A 21,988-nucleotide genomic window follows, 5' to 3' on the forward strand; every position below is an offset into this window, starting at 1 on the left:
GCCAGGCTGAGCCCAGCGGCCAATCCGACAGTTGTCACTGTAACGACACTGTCACGGTGACACAATTTTGGAGCAAGACAGACAGAGAGAATAAGGCAATTATATATATAGATGATCTAATATAACCTATGTACATATATTGATCAATTTCTCAGAAACGAAAGTCACCTCCCTACCGGAAATTGCAGTGTCTGCCTTCTGTCACCTGCTGCTGCTGTAACCATTCTAAAGCCACACATTCAGTATTTGCTCAGTATTTTACATCAGTAGTTTGCACTGATCTTGGTCTTCTTCTCCGGCTTTACTCTTATATGATCCGAATTATTGGATACCTGTTGTTGAGCCTGAATTAACTTAATCATCGATTTGCTGATTCTGTCCTCGGCTATCTTCTGACTTTGTCTCGGACTCCTAATGTGAGGCCTCAGTTCCACTTGCGTTTTGCACAGATCGAGAGCAATCCTATAATACATCAGACTGCACTTGCACCAGTGCAAAACTATGGGGCAGTGTCCATCTGCGATTTATTTCTCATGTCGTATTGGCCTGAGAAATGAATTGCAGCATGTTGCGTTTGGCAGCGAGTCTCGGCTCACTCACCCCCATACAAGTCTATGGGTGCGTGTGAAACATCGCACTGCACTTGCATGTTATCCGAGTGCAGTGCGATGTACACAGAGGAGATGGGGAGAAAGTGCACCTACCCTCTTCTCCGCACCTGTGATCTGATCACAAGATCACATCACAGTGGCATGACTCTCGGCTGACGCTCGCAGCAGAGGGTCATTAGCATATCGCTTCGAATGCTCTCGCATAGGAAGCTATGCGCAAGTGGAACCGAGGCCTTATCCTGTATCTGGCCTTCCTGGTTTTGACCAGGCTAATCAACTCTTCTCAGCCAGCTCACTCCACGAGCCAACAGCTACTCCATCACCATAAACCAGAGGACCTTTTGTAAGTCTAGATCCTTATATATGGGTTAAAGGGTGAAGGCCACGGTACCTGCTAAGCAGAATGGTTTGTACAAAGTCTGTCCTTGCAAACTCTATTATGAGCTGCCAAGTTTCTATGTACGATTAACCCTTATAACTAATTTATTGTTGACTACAAATATGGCTGCTCTTTCTTTTGTCACTTTTATAAAATAAATAGCCACCACAACGAAACTAAGACAAAACAAAAAATGCTGCTCTCAGTGAGTGAATGGAACATTTGTATGACATTGGTGTTTTAATCTATGATTTAATAATACAAAATATGGTCAATGGTTCTAAGAAGCCGTGAAAAGCAACAGCGTCTGCACAGGTTGCCGATCTCACACGGTTTCGGCATATCCACCTGTTGTTGCGGATTTGCTTTTGATTTCTACCCTTTTCATTCCAATAGTGGATTCACATGTGGAAGATTTTTTTTCAGAGATTTCTACATGTAAAAATCCATTCTGTTCCTGGCCCGTGTAGAATTCCATTTTTTTCCTGCCTCTAATTACCTAAACCCCATTCCATTTATCCTTATCCCACCCATCAGGTGAACCATGAGGAAGGCGTAAATACACGCCGAAACGCATAGTCCTGTGGGACTACTACCCCCATTTACACTACCTTGCCCCTTACTTGTGGATTTACAAATGACTTTTAATGGAAGATTAAATAAAATATGGATTTTTTTATGAAAAGATAATAACTTTTTCCTGGACTTTTTTCCGCTGGAGTTCATTTTTCTTTTTGCTGAACTAATCTTCAGTTGCAGAAATTTCTGTAACAATTTCTGCTATGTGTGAATCCACTAAAATCTGCACTAAGAATCCACTTGGAAAATTGACATGTTGCAAATTTCAAAATTCTGTAAAGAATAAATTAGATTTTAAAATCTCATCTGCTTATCTGCTTCTACAGTATATTACTGTCCATAAGGGTTTGATTGCTAAAATTTCATGTGCTTTTACTCTAAAGAAGCCCTACAGTCATCAAGAAAGAAGTTTTCCCAGCGGTGTGAAAACGTGATTGCCAGCCATCTGTTCGTGACCTCAAGCTGAAGAGCACAGCAGGACAATGAGCACCATCAAGTCCACCACCAAGGCCACCTCTGAAGGGCTTAAGAAAAATGAAGACTTTGGCGTGGGCTAGTCAAAGTCCTGACCTTAAACCGCACCAGTCACCAGGATTTTCCTATATAACCTAAAGCCAATGCTATACTGGCATCATGCTAATTCTATACATGCAGCTGTCAGCTCGGATGTATAGGTTTTGAAACATATGCAATTAAAGTTTTTAAAATGAGCAGCTTTTGAATGACAGTAGCTACCAATCAGCTGATGGCTGGGGGGGTATTCATAGTGATTCCTGAACCCCCTGCGTGTCCGACCTCCCCCTGTTATTTATGCTAATTATATTATAGATTTTTTTTACTTTGTGACTAGAAGGACTTGTGCTGATGTCATACCCATGTTACCAGAAGAGGTGGGGCCTCGGCCTACAGAAAATGTTGCTATCTGGTATCAGCTATGCTGGCTGAGGCCCGCCCCTTCTGGTTACATGAGTATGACATCAGCACAGGTCCTTCTAGTCAGTTAGTAAAACAATTCTATAATAGAATTAGCATAAATAACGGGGAGAACGGACAGGCAGTGGGGCGGGAATCACTACGAATACCCACCCCACCTATCAGCTGATCAGCAGCTGCTGCCAAACAAAAAGCTGCTCATTTTACATACTTTACTTGCTTGTGTTTCAAAACCTATACATCCTAGCTGACAACTAAAGATATGTATAGAATCAGCCTGATAGCACCAGTATACCACTGGCTTTAGGTTATATAGGAAAATCCTGGTGATTGGTGCGCTTTAATCTGATTGAGGTACTGTGTGACCTTAAGGCTATGTGTCCACGGTAGAATGTACCTGCGGATTTTTCTGCATGAAAATCCGCGACTTTCGCGGCAAATCCGCACCCGCGGATTTGCCCCGGATTTTGATGCGGATTTCCTTTTTTTTTTTTTCCCATTCTATACCTAAAATCCGCACCAAAATCCGCATCAAATAATTGACATGCTGCAGATTTTTCCGCATCAAAATCCGCGGCAAATCCGCAGCGGAAAAATCCGCAGCATGGACACAGCATTTCCAAAATGCCATTGAAAAGGCTTGGAAGTGCCGCTGCTGCAGATTTTCGTGAAATCCGCGGCAAATCCGCGGCAAAATCCGCGCAAAATCCGCAGCGTGGGCACATAGCCTTAAAAGGCAATTCATGCTCAGAAACCTCCAATGTGTCTGAATTACAATTCTGCAAAGATCAGTGAGCCAAAACTCCTCAAGAACGTTGTAAAAGACTCATTGCCAGTTATAGCTAACGCTTGAGTGCAGTTGTTACTGCTAAGGGCAGCTCAACTAGTTATTAGATTTAGGGGGCAATCACTTTTTCCCACAGGGCCCTGTAGGTTTGGATTTCTTTTTCCCTTAATAATAAAGACCTTTATTTATAAACTGCATTTTGTGTTATTTGTGTTATCTTGTGTTTCGTGTTGTCTAATATTTACATTTGTCTGGTGATCTGAAACATTTAAGTGTGACAAACCTGCAAAAGAATAAGAAATCAGGAAGGGGTGAAAGACTTTTCCACACCACTGTACAGACCACACAGATCCCACTCACCCCATCGTATGAGGAGCGGCTCCTCCAGGCTGCTATGATCCACATTACAGGAGTAGCTGTCGCCCTCTTTGGGGGTAACTTCTGCGCTGACCCTAATCTGATAGGTGCCGTCAGGATTGGGGAGAACATTTGTGGTCTCATATGAGGGAACCTCGTCCTCCCCGTTCATCCACTTTACATCCACAGCTCGGGGGTGAAATCCGTACACCTGGCAGTGAAGCTTTATGACCGCTCCTGTCTCCCGACCCGTGACCTTCACATGTGGCCGAACTGAAAGGGCAAATAAAAGCCATAAAATGAAATCTATATTGTTTCTGAGTAAAAATAATGTTCGTCAGCACTTCTACAGTAAATAGTCAATACAGAATATACGACAAGCAAATAAAGCTGTTAAATAGCACACAAGGAGTCTGATATTTTTCAGGTATTGATCAGTATATGTGCTGCTAAGCCAAAGAACATGTAAAATTTCGTGCATGTAGAGAAGAAAAATATGCGTCACTCACCACTGGTCCTGTTTAAATATAGCACTTTATTGGGACATCATGTGCAAGATGGGGAATAGAAGAAGCGACTGCTGTTCTGTGTGTCACCATCGCTCATCAGAGTCGCCAGGTATCATGGCGAGCAGTGTGAGTTGAGAGTTGCTGCTGCTCAAAGTCTATGGAGCCTTGTTCTGAGGTTCCATAGCCTTTGATCTACGTAATCAAAGAATGCAATGAGAACCACTGGACTGCATCAGACCTTGGAACATAGCTCTTTAATAAATTGGTGAATGAGGGACAGTGTTGTTCTTTCTCTATTTTTATGTTTTTCAGATTTCCATTTGTGGACTAAATTGGATTCCCTAGACTACGTTGAACATACAGTGGGGAAAACAAGTACAGGGTGGGCCATAAGTATGGATACTGCCTGATATCACTTCGATAATGAATACAGCTAGGTTAAAAATGAGCACACCATTGTTTTTCTTGTGCAGTTCTCTTTTGTGTTTGATGTCACATGACCCCCTTCCCATTGAAAAAAGTAAAGTTGAATTCAAAATGGCGGCTTTGCAGATGGCCTCAATGGGTGTCACCCGGCCTCAAATGTTTTGCCCCTACCGTGTACTAATAGGCCACAAACGGTAAGGTGATATCTGCAACCACTTCCATTTTATCAGGGTATATCCATACTTATGGCCCACCCTGTATTTAGTCAGCCACCAATTGTGCAAGTTCTCCCACTTAATAAGATGAGGTCGGCCTGTAATTGACATCAGAGGTGACCACAACTATGAGAGACAAAATGAGAAAACAAATCCAGAAAATCAAAGTGTCTGATTTGGCAAGATTTTATTTGCAAATTATGGTGGAAAATAAGTATTTAGTCACCTAAAAACATGCAAGATTTCTGGCTCTCACAGACCTGTAACTTCTTCTTTAAGAGGTTCCTCTGTCCCCCACTCATTACCTGTAGTAATGGCACCTGTTTGAACTTGATATCAGTATAAAAGACACCTGTCCACAACCTCAAACAGTCACACTCCAAACTCCATTATGGTGAAGACCAAATTGCTGTCAAAGGACACCAGAAACAAAATTGAAGCCCTGCACCAGACTGGGGAGACTGAATCTGCAATAAGCAAGCAGCTTGGTGTGATGAAATCAACTGTGGGAGCAATAATAAGAAGATGGAAGACATACAAGACCACTGATAATCTCCCTCGATCTGGGGCTCCATGCAAGATCTCACCTCGTGGGGTCAAAATGATCACAAGAACGGTGAGTAAATATTCCCGAACCAAATGAGGGGACCTAGTGAAAGACCTGCATAGAGCTGGGACCACCGTAACAAAGGCTACCATCAGTAACACACTATGGGACTCAGATCCTGCAGTGCCAGACATGTCCCCCTGCTTAAGCCAATACATGTTCGGGCCCATCTGAAGTTTGCTAGAGAGCATTTGGATTATTCAGAAGAATATTGGGAGAATGTCATATGGTTTGATAAAACCGAAGTAGAACTGTTTGGTAGAAACACAACTCCTTGTGTTTAGAGGAGACGGAATGCTGAATTACATCCAAAGAACACCATACCTACTGTGAAACATGAGGGTGGCAACATCATACTTTAGGGCTGTTTCTCTGCAAAGGGACTAGGACGACTAATCCGTACATTAAAGAATGCATGGGGCCATGTATCATGAGATTTTGAGTGCAAACCTCCTTCCATCAGCAAGGGCATTGAAGATGAAATGTGGCTGGATCTTTCAGCATGATAATGATCCCAAGCACACCACCAGGGCAACAAAGGAGTGGCTTTGTAAGAAGCATATGAAGGTCCTGGAGTGGCCTAGTCAGTTTCCAGATCTCAACCCCATAGAAAACCTTTGGAGGGAATTGAAAGTCCGTGTTGCCCAGCGACAGGCCCAAAAGATCACTGCTCTAGAGGAGATCTGCATGGAAGTACGGGCCAACATACCACCAACAGTGTGTGCTAACCTTGTGAAGACTTACAGAAAACGTTTGACCTCTCTCATTTCTAACAAAGGATATAGAACAAAATACTGAGATGAACTTTTGTTTGACCAAATACTTATTTTCCTCCATAATTTGCAAAAAAAAATCAGATGCGGTGATTTTCTGGATTTGTTTTCTCATTTTGCCTCTCATAGTTGGTCTACCTATTATGTCAATTATAGGCCTCTCTTGTCTTAAGTGGGAGAACTTGCACAATTGGTGGTTGACTAAATAATTTTTTCCCCCACTGTATATGCGCTTTTTTTTTTTTAAATAAATTGGTGAACCAAGGAAAGAGTCAGAGAGTGGTTTTTGTTTTTTTTTAAATAAAATAAAAAATTGTGTGTGTTTTTATTTCTTTTGACATGCTGGGTTGGTAATGGGGATGTCTGACAGATGTCTCTCCATTACTAATCCATGGGCTTGATGCCAGCTGACACTACACAGCTGACATCAACCCCATAAACCATTACCCCAATTGCCACAGCACCAGGGCAACGGGAAGAGCCGAGCAAAGTGCCAAAATTGCTGCATCTAATGGATCCGCCACCTCTGGGGCGGCTGTGTGCTGCTATTTTAGACTGGGAAGGTCCAAATAATCAAGGGTCTCCCCAGCCTGAGAATACCAGTCAAGATGTCTACCTTTGCTAGTTATCAAAATAAGAAGGAACCCACGTCGGTTTTTATATGTATTTATTTATAAGGTTAAACAAGGTTAAAAACACCCTTTAGTGAAAATGAAAGGCAATAAAGGCTGCAAGTGTGTTATATGTAGAGGGTTGTGAAATTATATGAATATGCAGAATATCTATCTATTCTTTCACTTGTGGAATTTAACACTGTTAACCCGAGGTTGTCATCCAAGGGCAGGAGCGTGTTCATGTTGTTGAAGGATTCCTGTTGCCATTTGGTGTTGTTCAGTTTTTCTTTCACCCAGTAATGGTGTGGGCATGGCTGAAAATGAGTGCTGTGACCATTTGGCAAGATGTGCGTTTTGTAGGAGGAGATGTTGTTAGGTTTTTTCATTTTGTGTGTGCAAACATTGCCTATGATCACCCAGCCTAGATCAAAGCGTTGGGCAAACGGTGCATCGTGTGGTCCATTAATTTGCTGACGTACCTTTTGCAGAATGTCTCTGCCGAGCAGAATCAGAATTTCTGCGCCGTTGTCAAGGGCTAGTATCTTGGGATCTCTTCCCTGTTGGATGGAATCTGGTTACACTCGACAAGTGTAGGTAAGGGTATTTCGACAGTGTTTTCAAGAGATGTTGCTATAAGACCACTGGCCCTTCTCCCAGAGACTTCTGTAACACAGCTGCAGGTGTCTAAGGTGTAAGGGTAAGCGTTTCCCTTTAAGTTGAACATATCAAAGAGTTCTGACCTTGCGAGTGATCGGTTGCTCTGGTCATCCAAGAGGACATATGCTCTCACAGTTCTCTCTGGGTGACCCTTGGGATATACAGTGTTCACCAGACAGATCTTTGCACAGGACTTGTCTCAGAAGCCTTCTCCGCAGACTTCTGTGCATGAAGAAGATATTGCGGTGTCACTTGTTGCTTGAACTGCTTTCTCCCCGCCTTGGCTTGTGGTGGGGGAAGGAGTAGGTGCGGAGTCAGGTCGGGATGGATGGAGCGCTTGTACGTTGTCCTCACTGTCACACTCCATACATTTGATTGTAGTTTTGAAGTCTTTAGCAAAGTGTTCAGTAGAAGCACAACATCTGAAGCACACCCCAAAATTGTTTAGAAGCTCCTTGCGTTCATGGAGCACTTCCTTTCTGAAGCCGATGCACTTCTTTAAAGGATGTGGATTCTTATGGATGGGACACTCGATTTGGGTTTTCTACCTTTTCAACCTTGTTGCTCTTGTCTGGCACTAATGATGGTGAAGGAAGAATATCTGTCTTCTTCACTGACACTGGACCTTTGCGGTTTCTGTCATTTGAGTATGCACTTACGTAGTTAGAAGGAGGTAAAGCTGGGCCACTGAGTTCTCCATAGGAAAATCTTGGGTTGTTCTTACATTCTGCAATGTCTTTTTATAAACTCACAGAAATAGGAGAATGGAGGAAATGACACTTGATGGTCTTTATTGTATGTTGACCCTAGCATGGTCCACTTCTCTTGTACGTTATATGGTAGCTTGTAGACAATGGGGTTTGCCCCACGGGCAGTGTCCAGGTAGCAGAGGCCAGGTAGGTAGGTGTATGCCTTGACCAGCTGGAGCTTTAACAGCAGATCACTGAGCTCTAGGAATTTTGTCCTTGCTTGATAGCTTTGGGAAACTAGTCGCTTGAACAGAGCATCCTCTATGGCTTCTTGACTGCCAAAGTTTCTGTCTAGTCTTTCCCACGCAGCCATGAGACCAACCATTAGATTACTGATATGTACAGACTTGAGTCTCTTCACACGCTCTGTGGATTGTGGTCCTAACCATCTGATCAGCAGGTCTAGCTGTTCAGCAGCAGTGATGCCGAGATCACTAGTTACGGTTCTAAAAGCATTTTTCCAACCTCTGTAGTTTTCAGGTTGGTCGTCGAACCTTGTGAGACCGGTTTTAGTAAGTTCACGGCGAATTATGTACCTTGCGAAGTCGGACATGTCTGTTCTTTCTATAAATGCAAACAGTTGCACACTGAAAAAAGCCAAAAATTTACCAGGGAAAATATGGCACTGCATTACTGCAAAAGAGAGATATTTAGTTTATGTATTGGCCAATGCATGTAAGCCCGGAGACCAACGGCAAGGTATATCTCTGTAATCCGGGAACCTAACTTAAATGCCACTATCTAGGTTAAAAACATCCTTATCTGGGCAAAATGCCACTATTTGGACTAGGAGCCTATCTATCTTATCTATTAATTTATTTCTAAATTTTGTGCAGTTATATTGGTTTACCTGGTGAAAATAAACAAGTGAGATGGGAATATATTTGGTTTTTATTACGTTACCTAATAATTCTGCACAGTAATAGTTACCTGCACAAACAGATCTCCTCCTAAGATAGCCAAATCTAAAAAACCCCACTCCAACTTCCAAAAATACTAAGCTTTGATATTTATGAGTCTTTTGGGTTGATTGAGAACATAGTTGTTGATCAATAATAAAAAAAATCCTCTAAAATACAACTTGCCTAATAATTCTGCACACGGTGTAGAAGGCAATGCAAACATTAAATTATTTCTCAGGTAGTGGGACATAACACTTCCTGCTGTTGTTTTCATCCTGAATCTCTTATTGTCTATACCAGGGGTCTCAAACTCGGCTGGGTGTATGGGCCGCACAGAGGAAAAAAACAATTTGGGGGGGCCGCATTCTTTGAAGGACAAAGTGACATTTTTATTGGTACCATATATATTTTTTTACACACCTTTGGATCACTGATTTTGAACATTTTTCACTTGTTTATTATAATAAATGTGCACATTCTTTGTTTAAATATATATATAAAAAAAATGTGATGGTAAAAAAAAAGTCATGCCTTTTTTTTTTTTTACATTTTATCCCTTTCTTGTAACTATTAGTGTTACAATTAGCACTATATAGACATTTTGGCCAACATCTTTTAGTAATGTTCCCCATCTTGTTGTAATGTGCCCATGCTTGCCCCCTTGTAGTATTGTGCCCCATCCTAGTCCCCATCCTACAGCAATGTGCTCATCCTTGTCCCCATCCTATAGTAATGTCCCCAGCCTTGTCCCCATCTTATCGTAATGTGCCCATCCTGTAGTAATGTGTCCAGCCTTGTCCCCATCTTATAGTAATGTTCCCCAGCCTTGTTCCCATCTTATAGTAATGTTCCCCATCTTTGTCCCCTTGTAGCAATCTCCCTATCCTGTAGTACTGTGCCCATCATACAGTTGTCCCATTCTATAGTAATGTGCCCATCCTACAGTAATGTCCCTATCCTATAGTAATGTGCCAACCTTGTCCCCATCCTATAGTAATGTCCCCAGCCTTATCCCTATCCTATAGTATTGTTTCCCATCCTTGTTCCCTTGTAGTAATGTCCCTATCCTGTAGTAATGTCCCCATCCAATAGTATTATGCCCATCCTTGTAATGTCCCCATCCTTTAGTAATGTGCCCACCGTGTCCCTATTTTATAGACATGTGCCCACCTTGTCCCCATCCTGTAGTCATGTGCCCACCTTGTCCCCATTCTATAGTCATGTGCCCACCTTGTCCGCATCCTATAGTTATGTGCCCATCTTGTTCCCATCCTATAGTCATGTGCCCACCTTGTCCCCATCCTATAGTCATGTGCCCACCTTGTCCCTATTCTATAATCATGTGCCCACCTTGTCCCCATCCTATAGTCATGTGCCCACCTTGTCCCCATCCTATAGTCATGTGCCCACCTTGTCCCTATTTTATAGTCATGTGCCCACCTTGTCCCCATCCTATAGTCATGTGCCCACCTTGTTCCCATCCTATAGTACTGTGCCCACCTTGTCCCCATCCTATAGTCATGTGCCCACCTTGTCCCTATTCTATAGTCATGTGCCCAGCTTGTCCCCATCCTATAGTACTGTGCCCACCTTGTCCCCATCCTATAGTCATGTGCCCACCTTGTCCCCATCCTATAGTCATGTCCCCATCCTGTGGTGGTAGCGGCGGTGGCTGAAAGGGGGCAGGGGCGCTATAACTTACCGATCACTCTCAGCTTCCACAGACGCCGGAGTGAAGCTGAGGGGGGCGGTCTCCGGCCCCAGATCCACAGTGATTGGAGAGATCGGTCACAAGGCCGATCTCTCCAATCAGAGCTGGGGGCGGGTGAAACTGAGGTCACCCAGCTCCAGCCAATGATCGGTGCTACAGCTGCACTGATCAGGGCTGGATTTCACTGTTTCAGCCGTTTTCAATGGCTGAAACATTAGTGGCTGTGATTGGCTGACGAACGCCGCTCAGCCAATCACAGCCTCCGTAAGTCCGGGGAGGACACACCACCCCTCCTGAGGTCCCCTCCTCCCCGAATCTAAGGTATTTTCATTGCAAAGCAATCGCAGCCACCGGGGCTCCGGGGCCGCAATCTCGCCATGACGTACTGGGTACGTCATGGGTCCTTAAGTACCAGGGAGCCATGACATACCCAGTACGTCATAGATCGCTAAGGGGTTAATGTGCCGTCCTTCACACGCACACGCGCACACCATTCTTCTCACCTGTCCCGCGCTCCCTCGGCTGCCTCATCTCTGCTTTGTGCGGCCCCCAGGCCCGTGCCCCTGTTAAATATCGCGGCCGGTGCAGGCGCCGCAGCCACTGTCAGTGATTTCTGTCAGATGATTGTTTTGCCAGCGCGAGAGCGCAGAGCCCTTGACTCAGAGATCAGCGCCGGCAAAACATTCATCTAACAAAGTGCAGACAGTGGCTGCGGCCCCTGCACCGGCCGCGATAGTAACAGGGGCCCGAGCCTGGGGGCCACACGAAGCAGCCTGCGGGGACGCGTGTTTGAGACCCCTGGTCTATACCTTTGTGTGTGGTGTGTGGCAGAATTGTGGTTTCCCCTCTCTGTCTATTTTTGTGACTTTCATCACACTCCTGTCCCGTCCCTCCTTGGTGGAAGGGGGAATCAGATCAGGACTAGTCAGTAGCAGGGCCAGGAAGGAGACTCGGGTTTCCCCACCATTAGGGATATCCCTGACAATAGGGATAGCACATGGCCCCCTAGCTTGAGGGACGGCTTAGAGGCCCCAATTTCCCGCTATCCCATAATCATCATGACAAAAGGTCCTAATTCACTTTTTTTCAATTTACTTCTAGTTTTGCATTAAAAAAAAAACTGCGTTCAAATGTCACGTTGTGAAAATATCAGTATTACCTCTCCGCTCCAGATCTTCTTTCCCATACTGAATGAAGTTCTTCAGATGACCAACAAAGACATTATCCAGGTAGTATTTGACTCTCTCCCCCATTCTGAAATCCGGACTGTTCCATCTCTGCGTGGTGATCTCAGCCTCACGCATTGTTGGGATATATATCCCTCTCTCTGCATCCAAGAACATGTACTCTCTCCCATCATATCGGTACTGCTGATAGCCTGTGAAACTGCCGTCATCTCTGAGCTCACAGCTGGTCACCACCTGCACAATATGTAAACCTGTGCACAAGCAAAATATGGAGATGAAATTTGTGTAATTTTAAAAAGTGACACTAAAGAATTATGAGAAATGATGTGAAAAATGTACTTTATGCTCCAGCCCCAAAATGTTAATACAAGTGAAGTGAGAGAAGACAGTTGTCATCATCTCATGGCTAGTTATAGGATTCTGTAGTAAGGATTCTCTCTTTCTTGCAATGATTCTGAATGCAGGTTACAAGGGTGCAACGGCGCAGTAAGGCAACTCAGTGGTGACTCACACAGAATTTTTTCACACAGATATCAAGGTAGGGGTGAGGAGGTTCGATAGGGAAAGGTACAAGTGGTCACAAGGCAAATTAATCTAATATTTAAAGCTGATTGTATGTATGTGTGTGTGTGTGTGTGTGTGTACGTATGTATATGTATGTATCTCTGCTAAAGGAATCCGCACCATTGCATTCTCAATCTCAAAATTTCGCAGACACACCTCGTCATAGTTATGTTTTCAGGGGAAATTTTACAGTTATTCGCCAAAAAACCTGCCTCCATTAAAGTCAATGGAGCTGGAAACTACAGGTTATTAATAGGAGCTGTGATTGGTTGCTATAGGAAACAAAGGACATTCATAGTTTAAGAAGTTTATGTGTGAGATAATATGATTTCTGTGGAGAGACAAATGGAGACAGAGAGAGAGACAAGGAAAGAGACAGAGAGATAGAAACAGACAGAGAGAGAGACAGACAGGGAAGAGACAGGCAGAGAGAGACAGACAGGTAAGAGACAGACAGGGAAGAGGCAGACGGAATGAGACAGAGAGATAGAAACAGACATAGAAAGGCAGATAGGGAAGAGACAGACAGGGAAAAGACAGACAGACAAAGAGATAGAGACACAGACAGGGAAAGAGACAGACAGGGAAAGAAACAGACAGGGAAAGAGACAGACAGACAAAGAGATAGAAAGACAGACAGGAAAAGAGATAGAAACAGACATTGACAGACAGGCAGAGAGAAATAGACAGATTTGGAAAGAGACACAGATAAAGAGATAGAAAGACAGACAGGGAAAGAGATAGACAAACAAAGAGATAGAGAGACAGACAGGGAAAGAGACACACAGAAAAAGAGATAGACAGGGAAAGAGCCATAAACAGGTAGGGAAAGAGACAGACAGGGAAAAAGAGACAGACAGGAAAAGAGACAGATACACAAACAAAGAGAGAGACAGAGGAAGACAGACAGAGGCTGAGAGAGAGACAGGTACTATCCAAGGCAACACTGGGTACTACAGCTAGTATACAATAACAGCTACACAAGTTTTGAATGTAATATTTGTACACTTAGTTTCTTATAACAATAGGTAACAGAAAGTTCTAAAGTCTTTTTGTCTTAGAAGCCTAAATGTACCCATTGTCAGTCACAATCCCACTGGTCTAATAATTCAGTCTATCAACACACTTGCTCTAATGGAACTATAGTGCAACCCACTAAGCCACAAGTCCAATGCCAGTGGATAACTTTTACCCACTAAGTACCATACGTCTGGACAGGAAGCATTGCTCACTTCGATCGTTTTCTAGCAGCGTTGTTCAGTCATCGGTATTTGGTGTTCGGTACTCAGGTTCCTTGTGGAGTAGATTTTCAGTATTCGGGTTCCTTTTGGAATGGATTTTCAGTATTCAAGTTCCTTCTGGAATGGATTTCCGGTATTTGGGTTCCTTTGGGAGTCTGGAATGACTTCAGCTTTCAAGGCGATCTGATCAACTATAGGCACTTCTCTGGCAGCAGTGAATGTAGACCCAAGTCACTGCTCAAGGCCAAATCCATACCTCCCAACCATCCCGGATTCAGTGGGACAAGACTGTCCTGATTTGAGGGCTCTCTCCCGCAGTCCCGCTCTAATTCCGGCACCTCCCTCAGGACAGTGAATAAAATAAACTCGAGAACAACGATGCATAAATTAAATTCTCATCTGCTCTGGTTTCCTGGGACGGGGCAACAACTCATGAACTTGTGAGCACTTTGGCCATAGGCAGCAGCTCTACCATTGAGCCACTGCCTGTAATGAGAGACATAGGAGGATTTGGTAATCTTGATCTCTATTGCAGGCAGATAAGCCAGAAGCCTATAGAGAAAAAACCTCACCAAAACCGCAGAGTTTAGCAGCGTCTTTAGACGCACCGAGAAAAACGCAAGAAGAATGAACATGCTGCTGCTTTTTTGTCACAAAATTTTGTCAAAAAACGCTGACAAACTGCAAGGTGCACACAGCAAATCTGACTCCTCATAGACTTTGCTCGGGAGTAGTGTTGAGCGAGTATGCTTGTCACTACTCGGTACTCGCACGAGTATCACTGTACTCGGGCTACTCGGCGGGGACCGAGTAATTTCGCGATACTCGTGCTGTACTCATGGTCTTCATGTTGGCGCTCTTTTTACAGCCATCCCTTATGCAGGGATTGGCTGGCAGACCACTGCAATGCCACAGCCCTGTTACTTGTGGAATTGCAGTGATTGGCCGGCCCGCACAGCATGACCGTGCCTTTAGCCCGACACTTCCCCGCTCGGCTACGGCCCCTCCCGCACTCCACTCCGCGTGCATATATATATATGCACGCTTACACACACGCACGTTTTTTTTTTTAATTTACAGTTTTATGGTTTCTACATGCTGCCGGGGGTCATTTCAGAATAATACTCGGGTCTCCCATAGGATAACATTGGGCTCGGTGCTCGGGCCGAGTACACGAGTATCTTGAGATGCTCGGCCCGAGCCTCGAGCTCCCGAGCATTTTAGTACTCGCTCATCACTACTCGGGAGTCAAATGTCAGAAAGTTCTGACAAAACTGCAGCAAAAATGCAGTGTGCGCATATAGCCTTTCTGTTGTTCAAAGGTTGGGAGGTATGCAAATCCACCGCTCACCGTCTGCTTCCTTCCCAGTCTTGGCACCAACTCCACCCCTTCTCTAATGTCTTGATCTTTTATACTTAGAAGATGCGTCACAACTTTCACCTGACCTGGTGTCCCTCTGAATTTCTTCCCCGTAGCAGATGGCGAAGTTCCTCCACAAACACTGCCAGATGCATATTTTCCTGTCCTAAATCACTTACATTTCTACAACAGTCACAAATAATTTTCCCAGACTCTGTCATGATCATAATCTTCAGGTGGGCAGAATAATTCAGTTGGAAAGTGCCAAGTGGTGTCAAAATCTTCATTTATATTGTGCTTTGCTGTAATTTTTCCAGATAGAATATATAAGCGCTGTCACAGACAGTGCCACCACCAGTCTAAAAAACGCTCTTTAAAAGGAAGCTGTCATCAGGTTTTTGATACCTAATCCGAGAGCAGCATAATGTAGGAACAAAGACCCTGATTCCAAGAACATCAGAGACTGTCGTTACCGCACCCCTTGGGGTCAGCCAACACCAGTCTACCCGAGTAGCACCCGGACCAATACATGAAGAGTAACACCTCCACCATCAAGGGCTCTGGAGAAGACCAGGCACAAGTCTTTAGTTAAGTTCCTCTTGGTTTTCTGTGTGTTGCGGCCCAGTGAGTTCCCTTACACCTCGGCTCGCATGGTGAGCATTGCAGTTATCCATGTATGCAGGACGCTCAATTTCAAAAAAGGCGCGCAAGTAAAGGCTCCATTACACCAGACAATCTATCGTGCGATAGATCGTCGGGGTCACGGTTTTTGTGACGCACATCCGGCATCGCTGGCGATGCCGGCCTGTGTGACACCTCCTAGCGACGCAGTATCGCTCACACATCGTGAGTCGTGTACTGCTCGTTAGGTTTCATAATATCGTTTAATTTAGTTGTTCATCGTTTCCGTGGAAGCACACGCCGCTCCGTGTGACACCCCAGGAACGATGAACAGCAGCTGACTTGCGTCACGCGGCCGCCGCCGGCTATGTGAAGGAAGGAGGTGGGCGGGATGTTTACGTCCCGCTCATCTCCGCCCCTCCGCTTCCATTGGCCGGCGGCCGTGTGACGTCGCTGTGACGCCGAACGTCCCTCCCACTCCAGGAAGTGGACGTTTGCCGCCCACAGCGTGGTCGCACGAGAGGTAAGTACGTGTGACGGGGGTTACCGACTTTGTGCGACCCGGGCAGCGATTTGCCCGTGACGCAAAAAGGACGGGGGCGGGTACGATCGATTGTGAAATTGCACAATCGGTCGTACCGCGTAAAGCAGCCTTAACGGTCAGTCACTTGATGTATTTCAAACATGTAAATAATTTTAACATTCAATAAGAAATGAAATTTAAACATATTATAAAGATAGGAAAGAAAGATGAGCTGTTAAAACATTGTTAGTTGTTGTAGAAATACTGTATATGTGTGGCAGAAAATAAAATATTATTTTATATTCTGTTACACATATATTATACAGAGATCTGGGCTGAGAGCAGGGATTTCTATCACTATATCTGACAGGATCTGACCTTCTCAGGATGGGTTCTTTTTCCGGTTCATGACATTTACTGATTCTGATTAGTCAACATCATACAGGGGTAAAAGTACACGCCCCCCAGATAAGAATCTCTGATAATGCCATATTGGACTTATCATAAATTATTACCTAAACTTTCTAAGCTTATATCTCTGCAACGGAGAGGAGAAATGAAAGACAAAAATGTGTTTTATTCAGCTTTGAGGCCACTATTCAATGATGTGGCTGGTATAACATTATTGATGAGTGACGACTACAATGCTGGAGTGCTCTTTACTCAAGTAGAGCAATTTGGACGCTCGGATGGGCTCGACTCGAGTCACAAGTATAATGAAAGTCAGAGATTGGGCAGTGCATCCACATAAACAGAGCATTTCCAGGGAGGATGAGCTAAGGTTTGGGTTTTTTTACACAAGGCATCTGAACATGCTGCTTTTACCCCCTCTGAGAGCCATTCAGAGACTGTAAGCGGCTCTCACTGGGGTGCGGCTCCTATCATTCACTGAAAAGAAGCAACGCTTTGTGTTGGGATAGTTGAAGAACAACACATCCGAGCACCTGCGATACTCAGCCTAGTACCGAGCGTACCCGAACATCTTGATGCTTGATAGAGTATGCAGCAGTGGGGAACACGCTCACTCATCACTATTTAACATGCTAATACAGTTGAAAGGTCCTGTTTAACCCTTTTATAACCGAAAATCCTTCAGGCTCATGCACCAGAAAATTAAAGCGCACCAATCACCAGGATTTTCCTATATAACCTAAAGCCAGTGCTATACTGGCACTATCAGGCTGATTCTATACATACTGTAGTGGTCAGCTCGGATTTATAGGTTTTGAAACACAAGCAAGTAAAGTTTGTAAAATGAGCAGCCTTTGAATGACAGTTGCTGCCGATCAGCTGATAGCTGGGGTGGGTATTCATAGTGATTCCCGCCGCCCTGCCTGTCCGTCCTCCCACTATCTATTATTTATGGTAATTTTATTATAGAATTGTTTTACTAAGTGCTACAAAACTTTTGCTGATGTCATACCCATGTGACCAGAAGGGGCGGGGCCTCAGCCAACAGAAAAATAATGTTGCTTCTTGGTATCAGCTATGTTGGCTGAGGCCCTGCCCCTTCTGGTCACATGGGTATGACATCAGCACAGGTCCTTCTAACACTTAAAGAAGCCAAGATGAAAATAATTTAAACATACAGTATACCCTGCTTAACTAATTAAAAGCATAATGCATATTATTATTTTATTATTTTTATCTCGGAGCAGTGGGACGAGTTGAGCTGCCGGGAGATAAATGTGTGATTCCAGTGCACCAAATTCCTGGTGGCAGAGACGGCTCTCTGTGGCACCTGCGTCTGCTCTAACCATGATTTGCAGAGAAGAAGCAAGTGTCGGAAAAATGGGCGCTATAAGGGAAGTGTGGTCTAGTAGAGCATATTTTTGGGAGTAGAAAAGAACAAAGTATATTACAGTGTAATGAATCTATACCATTCTGTGTGTCTCACCTTCGCTGTGGTTGAACCTCTTCATCCCAATCTTCACTTCTTGCTTGAACAACACTTCGTCTCTTTTAGAAACTTGTGTTGTTTTCTCCCAGTACCCGGGATCGTTGTGCGCTTTCATCCACTCAGCCACAGGGATACGCTTCTTAACATCACTACTGTACAACTCAATCTGCTGATCATCCAAATATCCAACAACGGAGAACTCGGGTATCCCGGGTAAAGGAGCCGAGATCCCAGTGTAATAATAGCGCAGAGTGTGACTGTCTGAGAGAGACGTACAGAGCGTTAGATACAACCCTGAGCATGTTACCATCTATTACCGGGTGGTACTCATGTGTGTCTGTACCTCCTGGCTGATAATTATCTCAACTTGACATTTTCTTCTCAAAGAGACAATGGTCCAGTAATCAGGTAAAATTACTGGAGAAATCTGCAGGAGGTCTATGGGACAGTCCAGGGAGAGTCTGCGCACGCTGTGTTTTTAATGCGTTTTTGCAGCATTATTTCGTGCAGTTTATTGCCCAAAACTGCATGTTTTTCCTTCTCTCAGCAAAGTCTATGAGAATTCAGAATTGCTTCTTTTTTCCTTGAAGTTTTGAGTGCAGAAAAAAGAAGCATCATGCAATTGTTTGTGGGGGTTTTTTTTAGCCCTTCCAGCCAATGAATACAGTATGTGCGCACGCTGCAGAACATTTGTCCACAAAAAAAACTGCACCTTGTGGCAGAAAAACACAACAAAAAAGCAGCATTTTTGTCCCATGCGTTTTGTTTAGGTAAATTCACCGGCTGGAAGAGCTAAAAAGCGACAAAGAAGTAATTGCTGCTTATTTTTTTCTGCACCAAAACCTGTAAGCAAAAAAAAGCAACGTGCTCACAGCATTTCTGAATTCTCATAGACTTTGCTGGGAGAAGAACAGGAATACAATTTTCGGTAACTAACTGCACTAAAAATTGCTGCAAAAACGTGCAACAAACGCAGCGTGCGCACAGCCTAAAAAAGAACACATGGCACAAAAATGCATCAAAAATGCATGCATTTTTTGGAGCGTTTTTCTGCCAGAGGATGCAGTTTTTAGATGTAGAACTTTCCTGCAGCATGCACACATACCCTTAGGCTATGTCCGCACGTTGCTTTTTACCTGCTTTTTACCTGCTTTTTTGCTGCTTTTTCAACTGCAGCGTTTAATGCCAAAATGGTTGTGTTCTGCTTTTCAAGCAAAGTCTATGGGAATTTGGTTTTCTTGTCCGCACTTTGCAGTTCAAACTGCAGCCTTTTTGTTGCAGAACTTTGGTCAAAAACTCAGCTTTGCAGTGCAAAACCCAAATGGCAAAAACAATTGACATGTCAATTGTTTTTGCCATTTGGGTTTTGCCCTGCAAAGCTGAGTTTTTGACCAAAGTTCTGCAACAAAAAGGCTGCAGTTTGAACTGCATAGTGCGGACAAGAAACCCAAATTCCCATAGACTTTGCTTGAAAAGCAGAACACAACCATTTTGGCATTAAACGCTGCAGTTGAAAAAGCAGCAAAAAAGCAGGTAAAAAGCAACGTGCGGACATAGCCTAAAGCGGGCTTTACACGCTGCGACATCGCTAATGCGAACTCGTTGGGGTCACGGAACTCGTGACGCACATCCGGCCGCATTAGCGATGCCGTTGCGTGTAACACCGATAAGCGATTTTGCATCGTTGCAAAAACGTGCAAAATCGCTAATCGGCGACACGGGGGTCCATTCTCAAATCTCGTTACTGCAGCAGTAACGAGGTTGTTCCTCGTTCCTGCGGCAGCACACATCGCTGCGTGTGACGCCGCAGGAACGAGGAAGCTCCCCTTACCTGCCTCCCGGCCGCTATGCGGAAGGAAGGAGGTGGGCGGGATGTTATGTCCCGCTCAGCTCCGCCCCTCCGCTGCTATTGGGCGGCGGTTCAGTGACGTCGCTGTGACGCCACACGGACCGCCCCCTTAGAAAGGAGGCGGTTCGCCCGTCACAGCGACGTCGCCGGACAGGTAAGTACGTGTGACGGGTCTGGGCGATGTTGTGCGGCACGGGCAGCGATTTGCCCGTGTCGCGCAACAGATGGGGGCGGCTACCCACACTAGCGATATCGGGACCGATATCGCAGTGTGTAAAGTAGCCTTTAGGGTATGTTCATACATGGCGTTTTTGCCTTGGTTTTATGCAAATCCATGCTAATAAAATGCTCCTTTTTTGCAGTCCATGCAAAGTCTATAAGGTTCGTGAAATCTCATGCACACACACACACACACAAACAAACACCTGCAGATTTTTTTACTGAATGCTTTGTCAAATACTTGCGTTTTTGTTGCAGATTTCAAAGAATGAGCATGTCAATTCTTTGCAGCATTTCTGCAACGGTTTTGCATTGAAACCACCCACTCTATAGAAAAACTGCTGCAAATCTATGCAAAAACGCCATTAAATACCGGGAGATTTCCTGCCACAAGATCAGATTTTGGTCAGGAAAAAAAAATGCCCTGTATGAAAATAGCCTTATGCAGGTGTCATACGGTACGACATATCGGGCGATATGTCGTCGGGGTCACGTCGTTAGTGACGCACATCCGGCATCTTTAGACATATCGTACCGTGTGACACCTAGGAACGACTGTGAACGAGCAAAAATACTTACCTTATCGTTGCTCGTTGACACGTTCATTTTCAAAAAGTCGGTCCTCCTTCTGTGCTCTGATTGTTCATCGTTCCCGTGGCAGCACACGTCGCTCCATGTGACACCCCAGGAACGATGAACACAGCTTACCTGTGTCCCGCAGCTCTATTGGGCGGCCGCTGTGTGACGTCGCTTTGACGTCGAACGTCCCCCCCTTCAGGAAGAGGATGTTCGCCGCCCACAGCGAGGTCGTCCGGGAGGTAAGTGCGTGTGACAGGGGGTTAATGACTTTGTGCGCCACGGGCAACTAATTGCCCGTGACGCACAAACGACAGGGGCGGGTACGATCACTTGTGCGATCGCACAATAGATTGTCCCGTGTGATGCCCGCATTAGTCTGATGGACTCATATCTTTTTTCAACCTATGTAACTATGTATAAAAACTCCAATCTGCTTCATTTTTTCATCCTGAAAAAAATGAATCTTTTTTTTTTTTTTTTTTAAGAACATTGCAATCTATGGAAAACTGATGCAAATGTATTGCCATATGCTTCCATCCCTTTTTTTAATCAGTGTTTTATCATCATCTCCTGATCCCTGCATGTCACTTAAAAGATAAAAAAACACGGATACAAAATATTTTTTAAAAAACAAACAGATACACCCATTTGAAACAGTTTTACAGCGGATAATTTTTTTCTTTTTACAATATAAATGTGGTGGAAGCAGAGGCCTCACTAAGAATAATATAATGATACAATGCTATAATAATATAACAGGCAACTCCGTACATACTCACCAGAATACGCTCCAGACACACTCATCAGTATCATGGTGACGGCGTACATCTTCTCTATCCTGTGTGTGACATACGTTATAAACGTTATAATGCTGCCAAGAAGCGTGAAGACGAACAACAAAGCTCAAAAATGGGCCGTACTATATATATAAGAGAAGGAGCCGTGCTCTGATTGGACGATTGCTACATTTACTCCAATAGGAAAATTAGTCTGAGGTGATCAGTAAGTTGCCGGGCAGAATAAAGAAGTGGCTAGAAAGTAAAAGTGAAAGTTTAATATGATGCAGAAATAAAAATTGTTTAAAAGAACCGAGAGTCCTCAGTGGTTGATACCTTTTAATGGTAACTGAAAAGATG

The 21,988-nt window shown here is 44.3% G+C and overlaps 1 protein-coding gene across 1 annotated transcript in view; it reads right to left on the minus strand.

Moving 5' to 3' along the window:
- The window catches only part of LOC142250859 (class I histocompatibility antigen, F10 alpha chain-like), a 35,713-nt gene extending 13,953 nt beyond the window's left edge, over nt 1-21,760 (minus strand). The window contains exons 1-4 of the mRNA XM_075323133.1: nt 21,632-21,760; nt 18,203-18,466; nt 11,969-12,247; nt 3,650-3,919 (exon numbers count right to left, since the gene is read on the minus strand). Of these exons, the coding sequence (XP_075179248.1) occupies nt 3,650-3,919; nt 11,969-12,247; nt 18,203-18,466; nt 21,632-21,680 (862 nt within the window). The 5' untranslated portion in view covers nt 21,681-21,760. The remainder of the gene's footprint in view (nt 1-3,649; nt 3,920-11,968; nt 12,248-18,202; nt 18,467-21,631) is intronic.
- Nucleotides 21,761-21,988: the final 228 nt, after the last annotated feature.

Source organism: Anomaloglossus baeobatrachus, chromosome 9, assembly GCF_048569485.1.
Source record: "Anomaloglossus baeobatrachus isolate aAnoBae1 chromosome 9, aAnoBae1.hap1, whole genome shotgun sequence".
NCBI lineage: Eukaryota > Metazoa > Chordata > Amphibia > Anura > Aromobatidae > Anomaloglossus > Anomaloglossus baeobatrachus.